Source organism: Varanus komodoensis, unplaced genomic scaffold (assembly GCF_004798865.1).
Source record: "Varanus komodoensis strain SLA01 unplaced genomic scaffold, ASM479886v1 scaffold86, whole genome shotgun sequence".
In the NCBI taxonomy this organism is placed as follows: domain Eukaryota; kingdom Metazoa; phylum Chordata; class Lepidosauria; order Squamata; family Varanidae; genus Varanus; species Varanus komodoensis.
In genome coordinates, this window is record NW_025336554.1 from 1,344,164 (window position 1) to 1,361,315 (window position 17,152).

Sequence of the window (17,152 nt, forward strand, 5' to 3'; positions counted from 1 at the left end):
TTGAGTTTCAAGCCAACTTTTGCACTCTCCTCCTTCACCCGCATCAAGAGGCTCTTTAGTTCCTCTTCACTTTCTGCCATGAGAGTGGTATCATCTGCATACCTGAGGTTGTTGATATTACTCCCAGCAATCTTAATTCCAACTGGTGATTCATTGAGGCCCGCCTTTCTCATGATGTGTTCTGCATATAAGTTAAATAGGCAGAGTGACAGTATACAGCCTTGCTGAACTCCTTTCTCAATTTTGAACCAATCAGTGGTTCCATGTCCAGTTCTCACTGTTGCTTCTTGACCTGCATATAGGCTTCTTAAGAGACAAATAAGATGGTCAGGTTCTCCCATCTCTTTAAGAACTTGCCACAATTTGTTGTGATCCACACAATCAAAGGCTTTAGCATAGTCAATGAAGCAGAAGTAGATGTTTTTCTGGAACTCCCTAGCTTTCTCCATGATCCAGTGTATATTGGCAATTTGATCTCTAGTTCCTCTCCCTCTTCGAAATCCTGCCTGCAGTTCTGGTAGTTCTCGGTCCACATACTGCTGGAGCCTAGCTTGTAGGATTCTGAGCATAACTTTGCGAGCATGTGATACCTTTTGGGTAGACTAAATTCTTTTCCTCCCTTTGCAATTTACTGCACATCACTAATATGAATTCTAAAATATCACTGATAGAGCTACCAGGTTTCCATGTATAAAATTTCTTGCAATAAAGATCTGCAAAGCTTTTAATACTCACCTTGTTTTATATGCTGCCTCAAAAAAGGAAAATTAAATTTCAATATAACACAGACATACACACCTATGTCATTATATCACACTCAAAAAGACAATATGTGCATATTTTCTGAAAGTCTCATGCCTCACTCCACAAATCCTACTTGTGGAATTTTGTAGATGCCCAAGATATCTGCCATATCAAGGGAGGTTTGAGAGTATTGTGCTCCAATAACTGCCATCAAGAGGTTCTGAAGACAGCACTTGTAATTGGGGATAAATCTCTTCCAGTTGTCAAAAAGCTCCATGGTGGCATGATAGGTCCATCTTCCACCATAACTGTCATAGACGATGGAACCCAGGGTGACATTTGGCAATATCTGCTGGTTTTCATTGATTTCCTTCACAGCAAATATCAAGGCCAAGATGTGTTGGTAGTTCTTAGTCAGGAAGCTGCCATGAGAATTAAATGTTGCACCAATATATATTATTTTATTTAGTATTGACAACATTTCTACCCTCTTTTTACCCAAAATGGGTCTCAAGACAGCTCACGAACCAGTAACAAAAAATTAAAATACAATGTAAGAATATATACTAAAATGCCAATCTAAAATAAAATAAACCCTAAAATTCTGGGGAAATAAAAAGCATTTGGCCTGCTGCCAAAAGCAATAAAATGTCAGCACCAGGCACATCTCTTTGAAAAGCAGATTCCAGAGCCTGCAGGCTATTATAGGAATTACATATTGCTCTCGCAAAATCATTGCAGCTAAGTAGGAATCCTTCAATGAACCTGTATTTTAACATGGCTCAGTGAATTTAAATGTAGTTTAGGGTTGAAACTTGAGTCAATGCGTTAGAATAGTTTTATCTGGAAGTTAACTTTTCTGAACAAGGAGGATTACAGCTATCATATGCAGAAGAGGACAAGGGACGATGCCAAGGACTATTGTCTCTGTGCTCCTCTGATTTTGCAAAGCAGCTGGATGGACATTTCCACCTGCCTAGCTGTGCTGTTTAGAGGGGAGGAAAGGCCTCTGAGATGTCACTAGGAAAAAGTTTATCCTTGTGGCTCCAGTCCCCGCCTCTCCTCAATGCTGAAACACTCTCTAAGACCCTTCTCAAGTATCACTCTTTGACACTGGATATAGAATTCTGAAAATTTCTATTGTCTTCTAGATGCCTTCCAAGGTACATGGGATTTTGGTATTAATTAATTAGTGTTGGGTTTAAATATCATGAAGAAGCAGAGAAGGCATTTTCAGAGGGGGATTTGTACAAATTTGTTTTGTGACTTTCTGATGTATGTATATGTGTGGATCTGTATTTGTTTGAGATTTTCTAAATAGATATGAGGACATGGTGAACACAATACATGATGCATTTTAAGGAGGCAAAAACAGGGACACACAGTTGGGCAAGGATATAATTCCTATAGTAGTATGTTTTTAATTGCAGGTATTCTTAGCTACATGCTAGATTCCATGTTAGTCTTGAATAGCAAAATTACATGGCATCTGTTGTGCTATATGTACTGACACATATAGTATTGTACACACGGATAGCTAAGCCATCAAGATTTAGCTATGTTATTTGTACAAGTGTGCTAAAATTTCTAAATATGCCTTTTGCATCTAATAATTCTATGACTAAGATTCAAGCCATTTCTACTTCTTCCCTTCCTTAAAATATCAGCATTACTAATATGATATTTAATTAATAGGAACTCCTTTTAGTGCATGGTATGACTGGAAAAGTGTTTGAGAAGAATATGGAACAGGTAATAACAAAGGAAAAATGAGGATTTTAATAGAAAGACCACACTGACTACTATTGAAATACTGTTTTATATAGAATTCCTCAAGAAAACAACATTTTAATGCTCTTTTAAGACTTGGGAATCAGTATAGTTGATTTTAATATGTAGAACTGGATTATTTAAAATTAGATTCTGGATCAATGTATAAGAAGTAAAGGTAACTTACAGGGGTTCATCAATAACTGAATGATATGGGTGTTCATTGAATCTCTCTGGGTCTCTCGGCATGAAGACAAGAGAAGTTACACCCCCAATGATGAGGTCACCAGGTTGAACATATCTGTGAAGAATAGGCAGAGGATCACCAACACTACACTGTTTAATATGAGACATGCATGCCATGAAAGGCAGCATCAGAAGAATAAACATCAATTTTAATATAGAAAAAGCCATCATATTGCAGATAAATTGAGTTAGAACCATTTGCTTGGTTCCTCTATGATTATTAAAAGTCTTCAAGGATAGACAAGTTTGATCTGAGTATCCATTGACTCCTCACTCTCCTCACATAGACTTGGTGGGAGATTCAACAGCAATCAAAGGACTTCTTCACACAGCATATTGTTAAATGGTGACATTCACTTCCACAAGTTGTAGAGAAAGCCACCAATTTGGATAGATTTAAAGGGGGATTAGGTACTTTCATGGAGAACAAGGCTATCAGTTTCTACAGTCGCTATGATTTGCTGCTACATCCAGGATCAGGGCAGTATGAATTTATGTACCAATTGCTGAGCAACATGGGAGGGAGGGTCCCATTGCACTCATGAGCCATTTGTTTATTTCCTGTTATGTCTACCCCCAAGAAACAGAATTAATCATAAACATTTTGATAATTGCATAAGGAAAGAGGTTTTAATTTCTCTGTGTCATTGTGAAAATGCACACTTCTAATCAATACTAGTATGTTTTAACCAAGTAATAGATCAGCAAGTGTTAGGTCAATTTGGATTGCTGCAATGTAAATGAAAAGCATCAATGATGGCAACATGGAAGCTTCTGAGATAAAGGGAGTGTAGGAGAACAGGAAAATATTTTTATTAGTGAAAATACTACATGAGTATGCATATATAGTTGTATGTCTATATATAAATACACACACACGTGCACACACAGTGTTGATATAGAAGTCATCAAGGGAAAAGTTCAACTCATAATGGAAAAGGTTCGTGCTAATTGTGGCTTTTGGTTTATGGCAGTCTGTGCAGTGCAAGTGATGATGCTAATTTTGTTTACTAAGATCCAGGAAATTCTATTCACTGGCTGGAGACCTCCATCTCTGGAATAGGTTCTCCAGAGAGGTACACCTGGTGCCATCGTTCTTACCATTTGAGTGCTAGGCAAAGGCATATCTCTTCTCCAGCTCTTTTAACATTTGATTTTAATAATAATTTTGTTCTTTTTAACATGACCCTGGTTTTTATTATGTATCCACAGTTGCTTGTTTAAGCCTTTTATGTAATTATTTTAATTTGTTTGGGTATGTTTCTGTATTATTGAAGTTTTGTTAATATTTTTAGTTTTGCTGTTTTTAGAATGCTGTTTTAATTGTTGTAAGTGGCACAGGGAGCCCAATCATGGGTTATGGTAGTGGCATATAAATTAAAATAATAAATACATACATGCATATTCTCATCCCAGAAGTCCTGAGATAAACTGGAGTTCTGTTCAAACCACAGATTTCCAGTGTAGTTTTCTGAAAATATCATTGACCATTTCAAAGAAATGAAAGAAACAAAACAGCATAATATCAGACTGGATGTCTCACCGTGATGGGACATCAAATTTGGGAGTTCTCCAAATGAGAATGGGGAACTTCAGTTACCCCTACAGTGACTACATATGTTCAAATCATGAAAAAGAGGAGATGTCTCAGTGCTCCAAATGACTTATGCTGTAGAACAGTTAAAGAAGTAACCAGAGAGGTGGTAATACTGGACTCAATCCTTTGTGGTGTCACCCAGGATCTTATATGAAATGTGACTATTGTCGAAGCAATTAGTAGCAAAGTGTCATCAAAATCCAGCACTATCACATCTAAATTCAGAAGATGCAACTCCTCTGAAATGATGGAAATAGTGAAAGGGAATTTGAAAATGGAGTTGTCAAGAAGGTTAAATCCCTTCAAAATGCTTGAAGGTTACTAGAAGTACAAGGTTCAGTTTTAGAATGCTGGCAACTAGTCCAAGAGGCCAATGGCATAGTTATTATGAAGGCATTAGAGCAGGGGCCCTCAAACTTTTTCAATAGGGGGCCAGTTGAAAGGTGCCAGTGATGGGCATGGGCCACCAAAGCGATGCAGTCAGGGGGTGAATGCTGGGGCCAGGGGAAGGGGGTGCACACGTGCACGTGCAGAAAGGCAGGGGCATGTGTGTGCAGAGATAATTTTCTCCAAGCGAGTCCAAAACATTCTCCCTGTGAGCAAGCTGGCACCTTGGGACTTGCTTGGAGAAAAGGATCTCCCGGCAAGGCGCTGGCTTGCTCGCAAGGAAAGCCTTTTCTCCGAGTAAGTCCAAAACTATCGTCCTCTCGCTTGGAGAAAAGTATCTCCTGAAAAGGCTCTGGCTTGCTCGCAAGGAGATTCTTTTCTCCAAGCAATTCCAAAATGATCTCCTTGCGAGCAAGCTGGCACCTCGCCATGCGCGCAAGCATGTGCACGCACACGTGGTGAGCTATGGCGGGCCAAATGAATGGGCATGGCAGGCCAGATCCAGCCCACAGGCTGTAGGTTGAGGACCCATGCAGTAGAGGAAAGAAATCTCCTAAGACCATGGAGATCTTACTAAATTAGGAAAACAAAAACAAACAAATAAATCTCCTATGCAAAGGAGATGCAAGCAGACAAGAAGAGGAGGAGGTGGTGGTGGTGGTGGAGGATCAAGGCCAACCATGTTAGTCAAATTCTCAGTCTTCCAAATGCAAACGCATAATAGTAGGCTGATAGCAACATATACAGAAAATAACCAAAAGTGCTAGTCTCCATCTTTAAAACAGCACACTGTTTATGGGGCACATAGCATTATAAATTATGCTCCCTTTCAGGAAATGCACAGGCTTGATTACTTGATTAAATTCTAATGATTTTTCTTCCTCTAACAGGAACTAGTGTCGGCTGCCAAGTTAGATGGCTTTAAAAAGGGAGTTGGACAAATCTGTGGAAGAGAAAGCTATCATGGCCACTAGCCATGGGCTACCTCCATTATCCAAAGCCACATATCTGCATATTTATTCATTTAAATCTTTTGTAGACTGTCCCATTACAAAATGTAAGAAAAAATAAATAAAACACAGTGTCCAAAAATTTGCTAATAATAAAACCCCAATTAAAACTGTCAGGTCTTAAAACATAGGGAAAATAAAAAGGTTTTGGCCTGGTGCTGAAAAGAATAATGTGATGATGCCAGGCAACCTCTCTGGGGAGTGAATTCCACAATTGGGGTGCCACCCTCCTAATCTCCTTCAGGGAGGGCACTCAGAGAAGGGTGTCTGCTCCAGATCTTGAGGTGCAGGCAGGCATATATGGAAGGAGATGCTCCTTCAGGTAACCAGGCCCAAAGTCATTTAGGGCTTTAAAAGTCATCATCAGCAATTTAAATTGGGCCCAGGCTTCAACTGGAAACCAGTGTAGGTGAAAAAGGACTGGCATTATATGTTCATACGTGCCGGTCCCTGTTAACAACCTGGCAGTTCTGTTCTGGACCAGTTGAAGTATCTGGACCATCTTCAAGGGCAGCCCCACATACAGCATATTACAGTAGTCCAATCAGGAAGTTACCAGGGCATGGGTCACTGCTGCCAGGCACTGCCCATTCAAATAGGAGCATTGATCAGCCAAAGCTAAAGGAGAGTGCTCTTCACCACCACCACCTGGGATTCCAGGGACAGCTCCAGGTTGAGGAGCACCCCCAAACTGCACACCCTGTCCTTCAGGAGGAGTGCAACCCCGTCCAGAACAGGGTTAGAAGCACCTACCCTGGAGGCTAAACCACATATGCCAGTTGCTTAAGAGCTTGGTCAGGAAATGCTCTTGTACTCCTCCTGCCTGAAAGACCCAAGAGCCATCCACTGGAATTCATCAAGAAGTGTTGACAGAAAGGAATTTCTGTGTATGTGCCTACAAAGATGCTCGTTTCCTAGTCCTTGAAAGTGAAAGGGACTGGCTTTGAATTACATCTTGTCCATATGCCTTTGCGTTATCTGCTTTTGGGCCCTTAATTTGCTTATAATTGACTATGAATATTTAGAATCTCATTGAACTGTTAGGAACAACCAAAAGGAAAGAAAGTCACAGCTGGAATATTTCTATACTGAAATCAGTAATTCTGACTCCAAGCAGACAGAATACTGTTCAGTATTGTGAAAGATCTGATAATGTGTATAAAAACATGTACTTTCTTTTTTCTGCTGTTTGGAGATAGAACAGGAGGCTATTTAAGCCAATTATCTTCTGTTTGATTGCTTTATAGTCTTGTGATAAAAAGCATTCACTTTTGCTGTAGCTCCAGACCAAGGACAGCAGAAATAAATTCCCTTGATCTGGAATTGTATAATACCCTTTGAAAGAATACAAAAGGGAATCAATTGCCCTCCTCCTCCTTCTCTATAATTCCAGAGCAAGTCATTCATTAAATATACTAGAAGAAACCAGTCGTAAACACACAGCAACACCACACTATACTATTGTTTAATTCCTTTTCTTTTGCTGTTCAGTGTTATTTGGATAAATGTTCCATGTTGTTCAGCTATATGAAATGGAACACTTTTGTTCAAATGTAGCAAACAAGCTTTCTTCTAGGATCCCACAAGGAATCCTCAGATTTAAACTTGTAATTTCCCATTTAATTATCATATGCACTGTAGCAATTTTGTCACTTTTCAAAATCCACGGACATGCAATAATATTAAAGCGAACCAGAGAATCGTGGAAGGATGGCATAAATATACACTCTAGAAAGCATTAAAGCAGGCTGGGGCAAAGAGTAGGCAGGGACTGACCACTATATGTGAGATCATGGATTCTGAGGTCCAGGCATATCAGTAGGCTAAAACATAAACAGAGCAATCCAGATCAGGTCATTTTAGTTTCAGTGTTAAATGGAAATGTGGAATTTCTGGACAGAGGGAAGATTTGTAATGCATATGAGGGTGTTACTGGGTTTTTTGCTAGCTTTATTTTATCAGACAAAATGCAAATCTCCCATTGTTAAATGCAATGATTGTTCTGCCTCCCCTCCCCTCCACAAGTATCATCAGCAGGGAGAGCTCATCATTGGTGGAATCGTTTCTCACAGTTTTATCATTTCCAGTGCCATCCGTTTTACTGAGGAACCCCCACCTATGCTCTCTGATGAAATTAAGTAAGGCACAAACTCTGTATTTACTTATGCACACCACTTTCCAGGGCATCACCAGAGTGCATAACTCAATAACTATAAACATGTAACAATAAAAGTTCATTAAACCAATCAGTGGTTATACATTTTCATAACTTATGTTGCCACTGGAGTGATTTGTGTCAGAGGCTGAAAACTGAGCTCAATGTCCTATTAGATTTGGCGGTAAAAAAAAAAAAAATGAAATTAAAGAGAACAGTAAAGATTAACACATTTATTCTTATACAAGTAATTCTGGCCAAGGTCCACTTGATTTGGAAATTAGACAGGAAAGGGATGGGGCATATGAGGACTGTACTCTGTATCTTCAGAGGTAGAAAAAAATGTTAACAGCAGCCATGGACCACTGATTTTGGAATGAGACCATAGCAATGGGAAATAGCTTAGTGCTTTACCTCACACTGTTTACCTCTTCTGCAGTGGGGTTGCCAATTTCCCTGCATAATAAAACTTTCAGGAACAATAGAGGTGTCTATTGCAGTGCAGGGCAAAGGAATTAACCACTTCCTCCCAGTGGCCAAAGATAATGCTAAATGAAGGGATTTTTAAATAACTCACCAAAGTCTGTCTAATACCAACTTGGAGAGTTAAAGGATATCTCAAAAATAAGGCAAGCTTAAAGAAGCTCCAAAACTCTTTGCTGAAATTTTATCTAAGTGGAGGGAGAATAAATAAATTGTAACTGCAAAATGCAGAGATGGGAGTAAAGGGCCAAAATTGTCATGAAATTCCTCTAGTTCCCCACCCTCCTCATTTGAGTAAGAAGATAAGATGATTTCGGGGCACACACTGGGATAGATTGAAGATTTGAATTCTCTTTCCAACCTCTTTAACAACTCATGCTTACTCTATATTTATTGCCTCTCAACTGCTCCCTTGTTTTGACTTCCTTTCATTTCTCGCTCTCTTTCTTGCTCTAAATTCTGTATGATTTTTTATTTCATAATGCAAAAATGTCAGAGTGCAGCAGGGGTACAAAAACACTGGCATTAAATGTAGGAATCTTTTATCTGCATGACCTTTTTGTACCTTTTAGCTGCTGAATCTTAATATGATTTGATTTCAAATACAGCAGATTTTACTTGCTTCACCTGATTTAAATTGAGTTCCTGCTCACTATGAAGAGCCCCTGTGCCAGAACAAGAGCTTATGTTGTAGTTTGCTTTCTGTAGCAGCATACCAGATATCCAAGGAAAATCACTAGAGTGGCATGCGGGCAACAGGCTTTCTTCACTATCAGACTCCAGCAACTAGTATTGCAACCGTTGCTACTTCTGATCCTGCAGACAGCGCATGATTACCTTGATTAGTTGTCCTTGCTCCTCTATGCATTTATGTAGTCTCATTCTAAAGCCATGTAACTTGGTGGCCATTATCTTACCACTTGCTACAGAATCCCATAGTTCAGCTATGGATCACGGTTAATTGCATCTTCCTTTTGTCTCACTGGAGAGACAAAGTCAGATACACTGAATAATCCCAGTTCCATAAGAGTATATTTTCCCTCTGCTTTCTGATGTTAAAAACCCTCTACTTTGTCACCCTTTACCCTACTTTCATTATTTTCTATACTTCAAATAAGGTATGTGGGTTGGTCAATTGCCCCAGTACTGAATAAGGAATTCCTGATACTGCATGTCTATGTGATTGACTGAAATATTGTTGTCTAAAGTTTCAGCACCAAATGCTTCAGTTTATCATGCTCTGCTCAGTATGCTTACTTTTGAAAGCAGCATTTTTTAAAAAAATGTTTTAGCTGTTTAGTTATCTAACCTTTTGTGTAGAATGCATCACATTAAATGTTGATATAAATATTGCAATAAATTATAGGAGTAAGGGTGAAGCAAAAGAAGCTTTTTGAAAGTAGAAAGGATCTTTCTGATGCAGATTGCAATTGTTGTTCTAGAGTGGTGCCCAATCATTATCAGCACATCTTGGCCTTTGCATTTGCTGTCAAGGAGATCAATGAAAACCCTCAGATCTTGCCCAATCTCACCTTGGGCTTCCACATCTATGACAGCTATTTCAATGCACAGCAAACCTATCATGGCACAATGCTGCTCTTGTTCACAATGGAAAGCTTTGTCCCCAACTACACATGTGACACGGAGAAAAACCTGATGGCAATTATTGGGGGACTGGACCCTGAAACCTCACTTCACATGGCAACTGTCTTGGATACTTATAAGATTCCACAGGTGGGATTCCCTTTATTTCTGTCTCTGTGCACTATGGGTGTTTCACACTTCCAGATCAGAGCTTTTAAATTGCATTTAGAAATGTGTGCATTTCACATCATCAGATGGGCCATCTATTTTGCATGGATTCAGACTAAGAAGTAGAGCTTTAATGGTCCATTAAAGAATGAGGAGTGTTTGGGGGACTTCGTTGTGATCTTGTGCCCACCAGCAGGGATGGAGATGTCCAGGAACAGAGCAGGAGAAGAAGGCAGGAAACAATGGCTTTTTTCTATCACTTAAAAGTGACAAGGCAGAGAACCAAGCAGAATCCTCTTTCTGACAACTCATGCTGTCTGAAATGCCATGACTAAGCCTGCATTTTCAAGAGAAGTTGGAAGGTAGGAATAGCTGCCACCAACAAATGGCATTGGTTCCATGACTGCTGCTCAAACACCCAGGGCATGGAGTGGATCCTGTGCTCCTTTTTTCTGAGCCTCACACATAATTCAACTTGATCTCCAAGCATCAAGTTTAAATGCGACAGAAGTTGCGATGTAGGTACTGAGCATAACAGAGGAGACATTCGGTAGTGGCTATTCAAGAGAGCGCTACACAGAGGCATAAGCTGCAGAAGTAGTGGAGATCCTTTTAATGCCCAGACTTAGCAGCCAGGCCCACACCAGCCCTGCCACAAGTTCCCTCACTGCCTGACTGAGGAGGTGACACCCACCATGCCTGCACCCTTTCCTGCTGTTCCCTACCTATGTCCCAGTCCATGCCGCACTGCACCACTTTCCTAGAAGAGGATCTGCTGCTTCTGGCTGCCTGGCTCTCCATAGAGGTGACACAGCAGTGAGAAAAAGTGGGGTGGGGGTATGCCTAGAGAAACAGAGCAGGCCCCTCTCTGTCCCACAGTGTGCGCTAACCACTGCCAGTTGTTTCAAATACCATGGGGGAAGATTGGGTGGTGGGGTTCTTCTGAGCACCCAGTAGAGTTGGGGGCAGTGGTAAAAGAGGGGTGAATTTCTTGCTCTTCCATCCTTGGCTACCTGATGTGGGTATCTCATGGGCCAATTCCAAGCCGCAGTGTAGAACAGCATGACTTAAAGTCAGAAAGCTGGTATGCAGGTACATGGGGACAGAAAGAGCTATAATTGTGTGGTTTTTGTTTAAACAGTGGGCAGACAACCATGTAGAGGTTTCCTCATAGAGTCACTTTTTGTACATAACACATTCTGGTTTTCTGAGGAGACAATAATGAGTGTGCCAAGTAGGGATTCATAAAAAGTAGTTTCAGTTCATTTCTGGTCGGGATTTGTCCCATGAACTACTTGTAAATATAGACTTAAATTCAATGTACTGTCAAAATCTGTACATATTGGAGTATTCAATGGCATGTACACATTTGAAAAAAGGACATGAAATGTGTACTTTTGAAAAATGCTCATAAGCACACTTTCATCAATGGGAGAAGATGCCTAAATCTCAAAGATGTGTGCCATTGATGTGTATATTTGAATAATTCAAGCAAAAGTGCATACTGTTCTTTTGAGACTAGAACAAGACCCACAATCTTGAAGTGGAATATGCTTCAAGAGGGAAATTGGGGGATTCTGATTTTCCTTGCACACACAACACTTGTGCTAGAGCAAAAAAGGTTGGTCAGTCGCCTCAAGCATGGAGGGCCTTCCATCCTGACTGCACTTGATGCTTGTTCTGCGGTGGGTTTCTTGGAGAAGGGGGTCTGACTCTGCACTTGATTCATGTGAGTAACCATGGCATGAAAGGAGACTGTATGACCTCATTTATTTTAGCTACCTTTCCAGACAAAGTCCTCTCGCATAACTAGACCATTATGAAAATATTTATAGCTGCAACACAATAAAGCTAAGCAGCACAAATTTTAAATAAAGGAAAAAACCCAGTCAGAATAAAATAGTTATAACAAACGTTAGCCATATAGTACTAAACCCATAGCATATCCAGGAGAATTCATTAAACTTGACTTGGAATAGATATACCTTCAAAACATGTTTGAGTACTGACCATATCCCTTCATTCTGGTCTGCTCACTAACTATTTAAAGGGACCAACTGACCAATAATTGGGAGGTGGTTCCACAGAGCGGGGCTTGCAACTGAGAAGGCCTTGCCACTAGTGTCTAGTACATGGTTCTCAAGTCACAGGCATGTTTATTCAAGCACAAAAGGTCCTTTGAATAATCTGGTCCCCAAATGGTTAGGACCAGGATACACAAACAGCCCAGAGAGTACATGCAGCCCTCAAGGGCTTTTCTGTGTTTCCAGGGAGCCTTGTCCACACCATCACCACAAATTCCCCACCACTTGCACTTGCCACTCCTAACTCCCAGAGATCCTCACATAGTTCAGTCTTTCCCTAGTACTGCTAACAAGAGCAACCTGGGTCAGGATCATTGGGAAAGATGTCACAAAGAAGGCCCTTTACTTTGTGTGCTCATACAGATAACGGGGATGTGTGTTTGAATCCATGCACATGTGTGTGAATTTGCATGGTAACCTCCAGGCTCTGGCTGGCTTTCTTTCACCCCTGATTTGGCACTGAACAAGCTGGTACTGCATGGGTGTCCACCAGGAATTGAATCCAAAGGCCTGCTGCACTAGCAGTGTCCCTCTTCTGCACATGTGGCTTGTGGTCTTTGACTGTGCGCCTCTTGTGCTGCAGAAGGTTGTATAGAGCTCAGGGTGGCATACCTGTTGGAGTTGTTACTCATGACACTATGCTCACAGTTGCAGACCCTTGTTCACTGCATGAATAGTATAGGCCATTCAGCTTCCAGAGTGAATGGACTGAGAACATACACCAGTTATATTTGAAGTACTTTAGATGCTTAAAATTGATTCATCGTACTTTAATAACTTCTGCCTTTTTCTCTTCTATTCCATACCTCTCTCCAGCTCATATATGGCCCTGCTCCAGTGACAAATGACAAAAACCCAGGTCTTTCCTTCTACCAGATGGTCCCTAAAGAAATGGTTCAGTATGCAGGGATTCGCTCTTTGCTCCTGCATTTTAGATGGACATGGATTGGGGTCATTGTTATGGACACTGACACGGGAGAAAGATTTGTGCAAACTGCACTCCCTTTCTTTTCTCGGAGTGGGATCTGTTTTGCCTTCATAGAAAAAAGCCGCACACTAACTTTTGTTGACAAAATTGAAGACATTCTGGAGCAGGGAGTGAAAATCTATGCTAAAGTATTGAACAGCAGAGCTAATGTTTTCATGGCATATGGAGAATCGTATAGTGTTGCATTTCTGAGATGGCTGCCAAGTCTATCAGAAGCAGAACAAGAGTCAAATATGTCAAAAGGTAATGTGTGGATAATGACTGCCCAAATGGAATTCACATCATTTGTCTATCAAAGGTCATTGGATATAGAAATAACCCATGGGGCTCTGTCATTCTCCACGCATTCTAATGATCTGCCAGAATTTCAACAGTTTATTAAGAGGAGAAACCCTTCAAATACAATGGGGGATGGTTTCATCAGTTTCTTCTGGCAACAGGCCTTCAGTTGTGCATTGCCAAATCAAGGTGTGCATGACATTGGGGGTGATCTCTGCACTGGGGAAGAGAAGCTGGAGAACCTTCCTGGGACTTTTTTTGAAATGAGTATGAATGGTCACAGCTACAGCATCTACAATGCCGTCCATGCAGTGGCCCATGCTTTGCATGCCATGTCTTCATCTAGATGCAGACACAGGAAAATTGGCAATGGACAAGGACTGCAACCTCTGAATCAAGAGCAGTGGCAGGTAATTCATTGAACATTCCCACTAACAGTACTTTATCTACCTTTTCTGTCTTGACTTTCAGTCATATCAACTTTTCACCTGAGGTTTTAGCAATGTTTTTGGATCCAGAAATCCATTCCAGTCATTTCTGCATCAATGCAGGGACTGTCTTATCATTAACCTTTGTATACAGCAGTGGGAAGGGTTTTTTTGATTGAAGAGCAGATATAAAATACTTTAAATAAAGTTTACAGGTGTGCCTTTAAAGAGGTTGTTCAAACAGACTGGAAATATGATAATGGGAAAATGGGGCTCTAAAGGATTTTGAACAGAATTTCAATTTGACTGACTCAAGCGTCAAATATCTAAGTCATGCTCAAAGGAAACTTTTCCTAAATTAAAGTAAGAAAAGTCAGCAATTTTCAAGCTTGACATATTTTTTTTCAAACACTTCAGCCTGTTCCCATTACTACTTTTGCCCTATAGGGGTTGGCCTATTTGAATGAAAACCATGTTCATTTCCACTGAGAAATTTCCACTGTGTTTCCTGGCATATTTTTCAAAATCAGGTTGCTTCCTGTTTTGACTAAAAATTAAATGCACATTTTGGAAAAATGCTTTTTAAATTGCCTGTCTATCTATACATGCATTTTTCATATATGATCACCAGTTTGTGAATTCGCAACATTTCCTGAAAATGAATTGTTGATGTGTTCACTTACAGGGCTGCTAATAGAATATGTTAGCATGATTTGTGAGTAAAAACTTGCTTGTTTGCTTGTAAATGCCTATTCTAAGTGCTTGTCTTTTCCTTTTCCATTTAGCTTCATCAGTTTCTGAGAGACATTTCATTTAACAACAGTGCTGGGGATGAGGTTTCCTTTGACCAGAATAGGGAGTTGGAAGCTGGATTTGATGTGATCAATTGGATTGTTTCTTCAAACCTCTCCTTTCATAAAGTGAAAGTAGGCATGCTGAATCCCCAAGATCCTTTGGGGCAAACATTCACCATCAATGATAATGCCATAACATGGCACAGCTGGTTTAATCAGGTGGGATCCCATTCCAGGAAGTATGGGAAGACTATCCATTTCTAAAAAGCAATGTGTGTCAGTTCAAATGTGAAAAGTTAATTTCAATGAACATTAGAGAGCACCCAGCATGACTTAATATAGCTCCATATTATTCCATCGTGATCCCTGTGATGCTAATTCTGGTCTTGATCCAGATTTGGTGCCCAATTGAAGTAAAGCCCAATTTTGAACTCAATGGTTGATGTTTACTTCTATAAAAGATCAGGGAATAATGAAAATGCTGGCCCAATAAACTGCAGAATGTTACAGCATTCTGGATGTGGCTTGGAGTGTAAATGACCCCAAGGTCAGGTAAATAGTAACATTGAATTTGTCTCAGGAAATCAATTCATTAATATAGAAGGAGAAATAACAAAAGTAATGAATGAATGAATGAATGAATGAATGAATGAATGAATGAAATACTATAGAATAAAATAAATGATTTGCTACATTGTTTCATAATTTCCAACAGTATTATCAAAGCATGAAAGAATGAAATAGCATCACCTTGGCTACAAAATGACCCATAAACTTAAGAATTCTGGCTTTGTTAGTCATAAGAAAAACTTGGCCTTCTTACATTATGATTTAGGTTCCACCTATTTCCATTTGTACTGAGAGTTGCCACCCTGGTTCTAGCAAGAAAATGAAGGAGGGAGAGCCATTTTGCTGCTATGATTGCATTCCATGCCCAGAAGGGAAGATTTCAAAAGAAAAGGGTAAGAAATTTATTGCAAAGAGTTATAAAACTGATTGCCAATAATGAAATGGAAATGTATGTAAAAACATGCAGACTTCCTTTCTGCAGTGTTCAAACCATCGCAAAAGGATTGCACAGCAATGGGATTGTTAGGAATTGGATGTAAAGAAAAAAGTATACTCAGATATAGCTTTCTATTATACATTTTAGCTTCCATGGCTTATTGTAATTACTCAATGTTTGATGGTTTCTTGATTGTAGGATAAAATTCCTGAAAGGAAAGTCATTGAACAAGTGTGATTTAAAACAAAAGGTTGCAGTTTATGCTTCCTTCTACAGTGAGTGGAGTCAAGATCCGAAGTGCTGCAAGTACTTTAATTCTCAAAGTACAAACCGTATAGATCACAACCACCTGTCTTTCACCAGTTTTGAACAGTTTGCTGACAAACTACCCAGAAAACTTCTGCAATAGAAGTAGTGAAGCACTGCTTCTTGACCTCCACAGAGTAGACTTACATGTTGATCAATACTATCAAAGAGATTTATACAATGTTTTTGAGATAAAACCCACCTGTTTTCTTCTTTAGACATGAATGACTGTAATGCATGTGTAGATGAAGAGTACCCAAACAAAAACCAAGATTTATGCATCCCAAAGGATATAACATTCTTGTCTTATGAAGAACCACTGGGGCTCTGTTTAGCTTGTCTCACCCTTTCATGCTTTTTGACTGCAGTGCTGACGTTGGGAACATTTCTGAAACACCACAACACTCCCATTGTCAAAGCAAACAACCGGGACCTCACCTACGCTCTCCTCATCTCCCTCCAGCTTTGCTTCCTTTGTGTTTTTCTATTCATTGGCCACCCTGAAAAGGTGACCTGCATACTCCAGCAAACAGCTTTTGGCATCATCTTCGCAGTGGCTGTTTCTTGTGTGCTGGCAAAAACTATTATGGTGGTTCTGGCTTTCATGGCTACTAAACCAGCTTCTCAGATGAGGAACTGGATGGGAAGAAAATCGGCAATGTATGTTGTTCTTTCCTGTTCTCTTATTCAAGCAGGAATTTGTACCATGTGGCTGTCAGCTTCTCCCCCATTCCCAGACTTTGACATGTACTCATTCAATGAAGAAATTGTCCTGCGATGTAATGAGGGATCCACAACCATGTTTTATTGTCTCCTGGGCTACCTTGGCTTCCTGGCCATCATCAGTTTCACTGTAGCTTTCCTTGCCAGGAAATTGCCTGACAGTTTCAATGAAGCCAAGTTCATCACATTCAGCATGTTGGTCTTCTGCAGTGTTTGGTTGTCCTTTATCCCATCCTATCTGAGCTCCAAGGGAAAATACATGGTGGCTGTGGAGATATTTTCAATCTTAGCCTCCAGTGCTGGGCTTCTGGGTTGCATCTTTTCCCCCAAATGTTACATTATTTTGTTGAGGTCTGAGCTGAATAACAGGGAACATTTAATAAGAAGTAAACAGATTTAA

The 17,152-nt window shown here is 40.1% G+C and overlaps 2 protein-coding genes across 2 annotated transcripts in view; one reads left to right on the forward strand and one right to left on the reverse strand.

Moving 5' to 3' along the window:
* The window catches only part of LOC123016573 (vomeronasal type-2 receptor 26-like), a 9,316-nt gene extending 6,553 nt beyond the window's left edge, over window positions 1-2,763 (reverse strand). Inside the window, exons 1-2 of the mRNA XM_044417086.1 lie at window positions 2,702-2,763; window positions 878-1,166 (exon numbers count right to left, since the gene is read on the reverse strand). Coding sequence (XP_044273021.1) covers window positions 878-1,166; window positions 2,702-2,763 — 351 coding nt within the window. The remainder of the gene's footprint in view (window positions 1-877; window positions 1,167-2,701) is intronic.
* A 416-nt stretch (window positions 2,764-3,179) lies between these two features.
* LOC123016574 (vomeronasal type-2 receptor 26-like) lies at window positions 3,180-17,152 on the forward strand. Its single transcript, XM_044417087.1, has 6 exons — window positions 3,180-3,244; window positions 9,835-10,126; window positions 13,045-13,905; window positions 14,709-14,936; window positions 15,553-15,679; window positions 16,248-17,152. Exons 1-6 carry the CDS (start codon window positions 3,180-3,182, stop codon window positions 17,150-17,152), a joined length of 2,478 nt encoding a protein of 825 aa, XP_044273022.1.

Excerpts from the sequence above, each read along its gene's own strand:
- LOC123016574 (XM_044417087.1), top strand. The coding sequence starts at position 3,180 with ATGGAGAACAAGGCTATCAGTTTCTACAGTCGCTATGATTTGCTGCTA. Across the intron at positions 3,245-9,834 it reads CTACATCCAGGATCAGGGCA|AGTGGTGCCCAATCATTATC; the intron begins GTATGAATTTAT and ends TTGTTGTTCTAG. Across the intron at positions 14,937-15,552 it reads GGCACAGCTGGTTTAATCAG|GTTCCACCTATTTCCATTTG; the intron begins GTGGGATCCCAT and ends ATTATGATTTAG.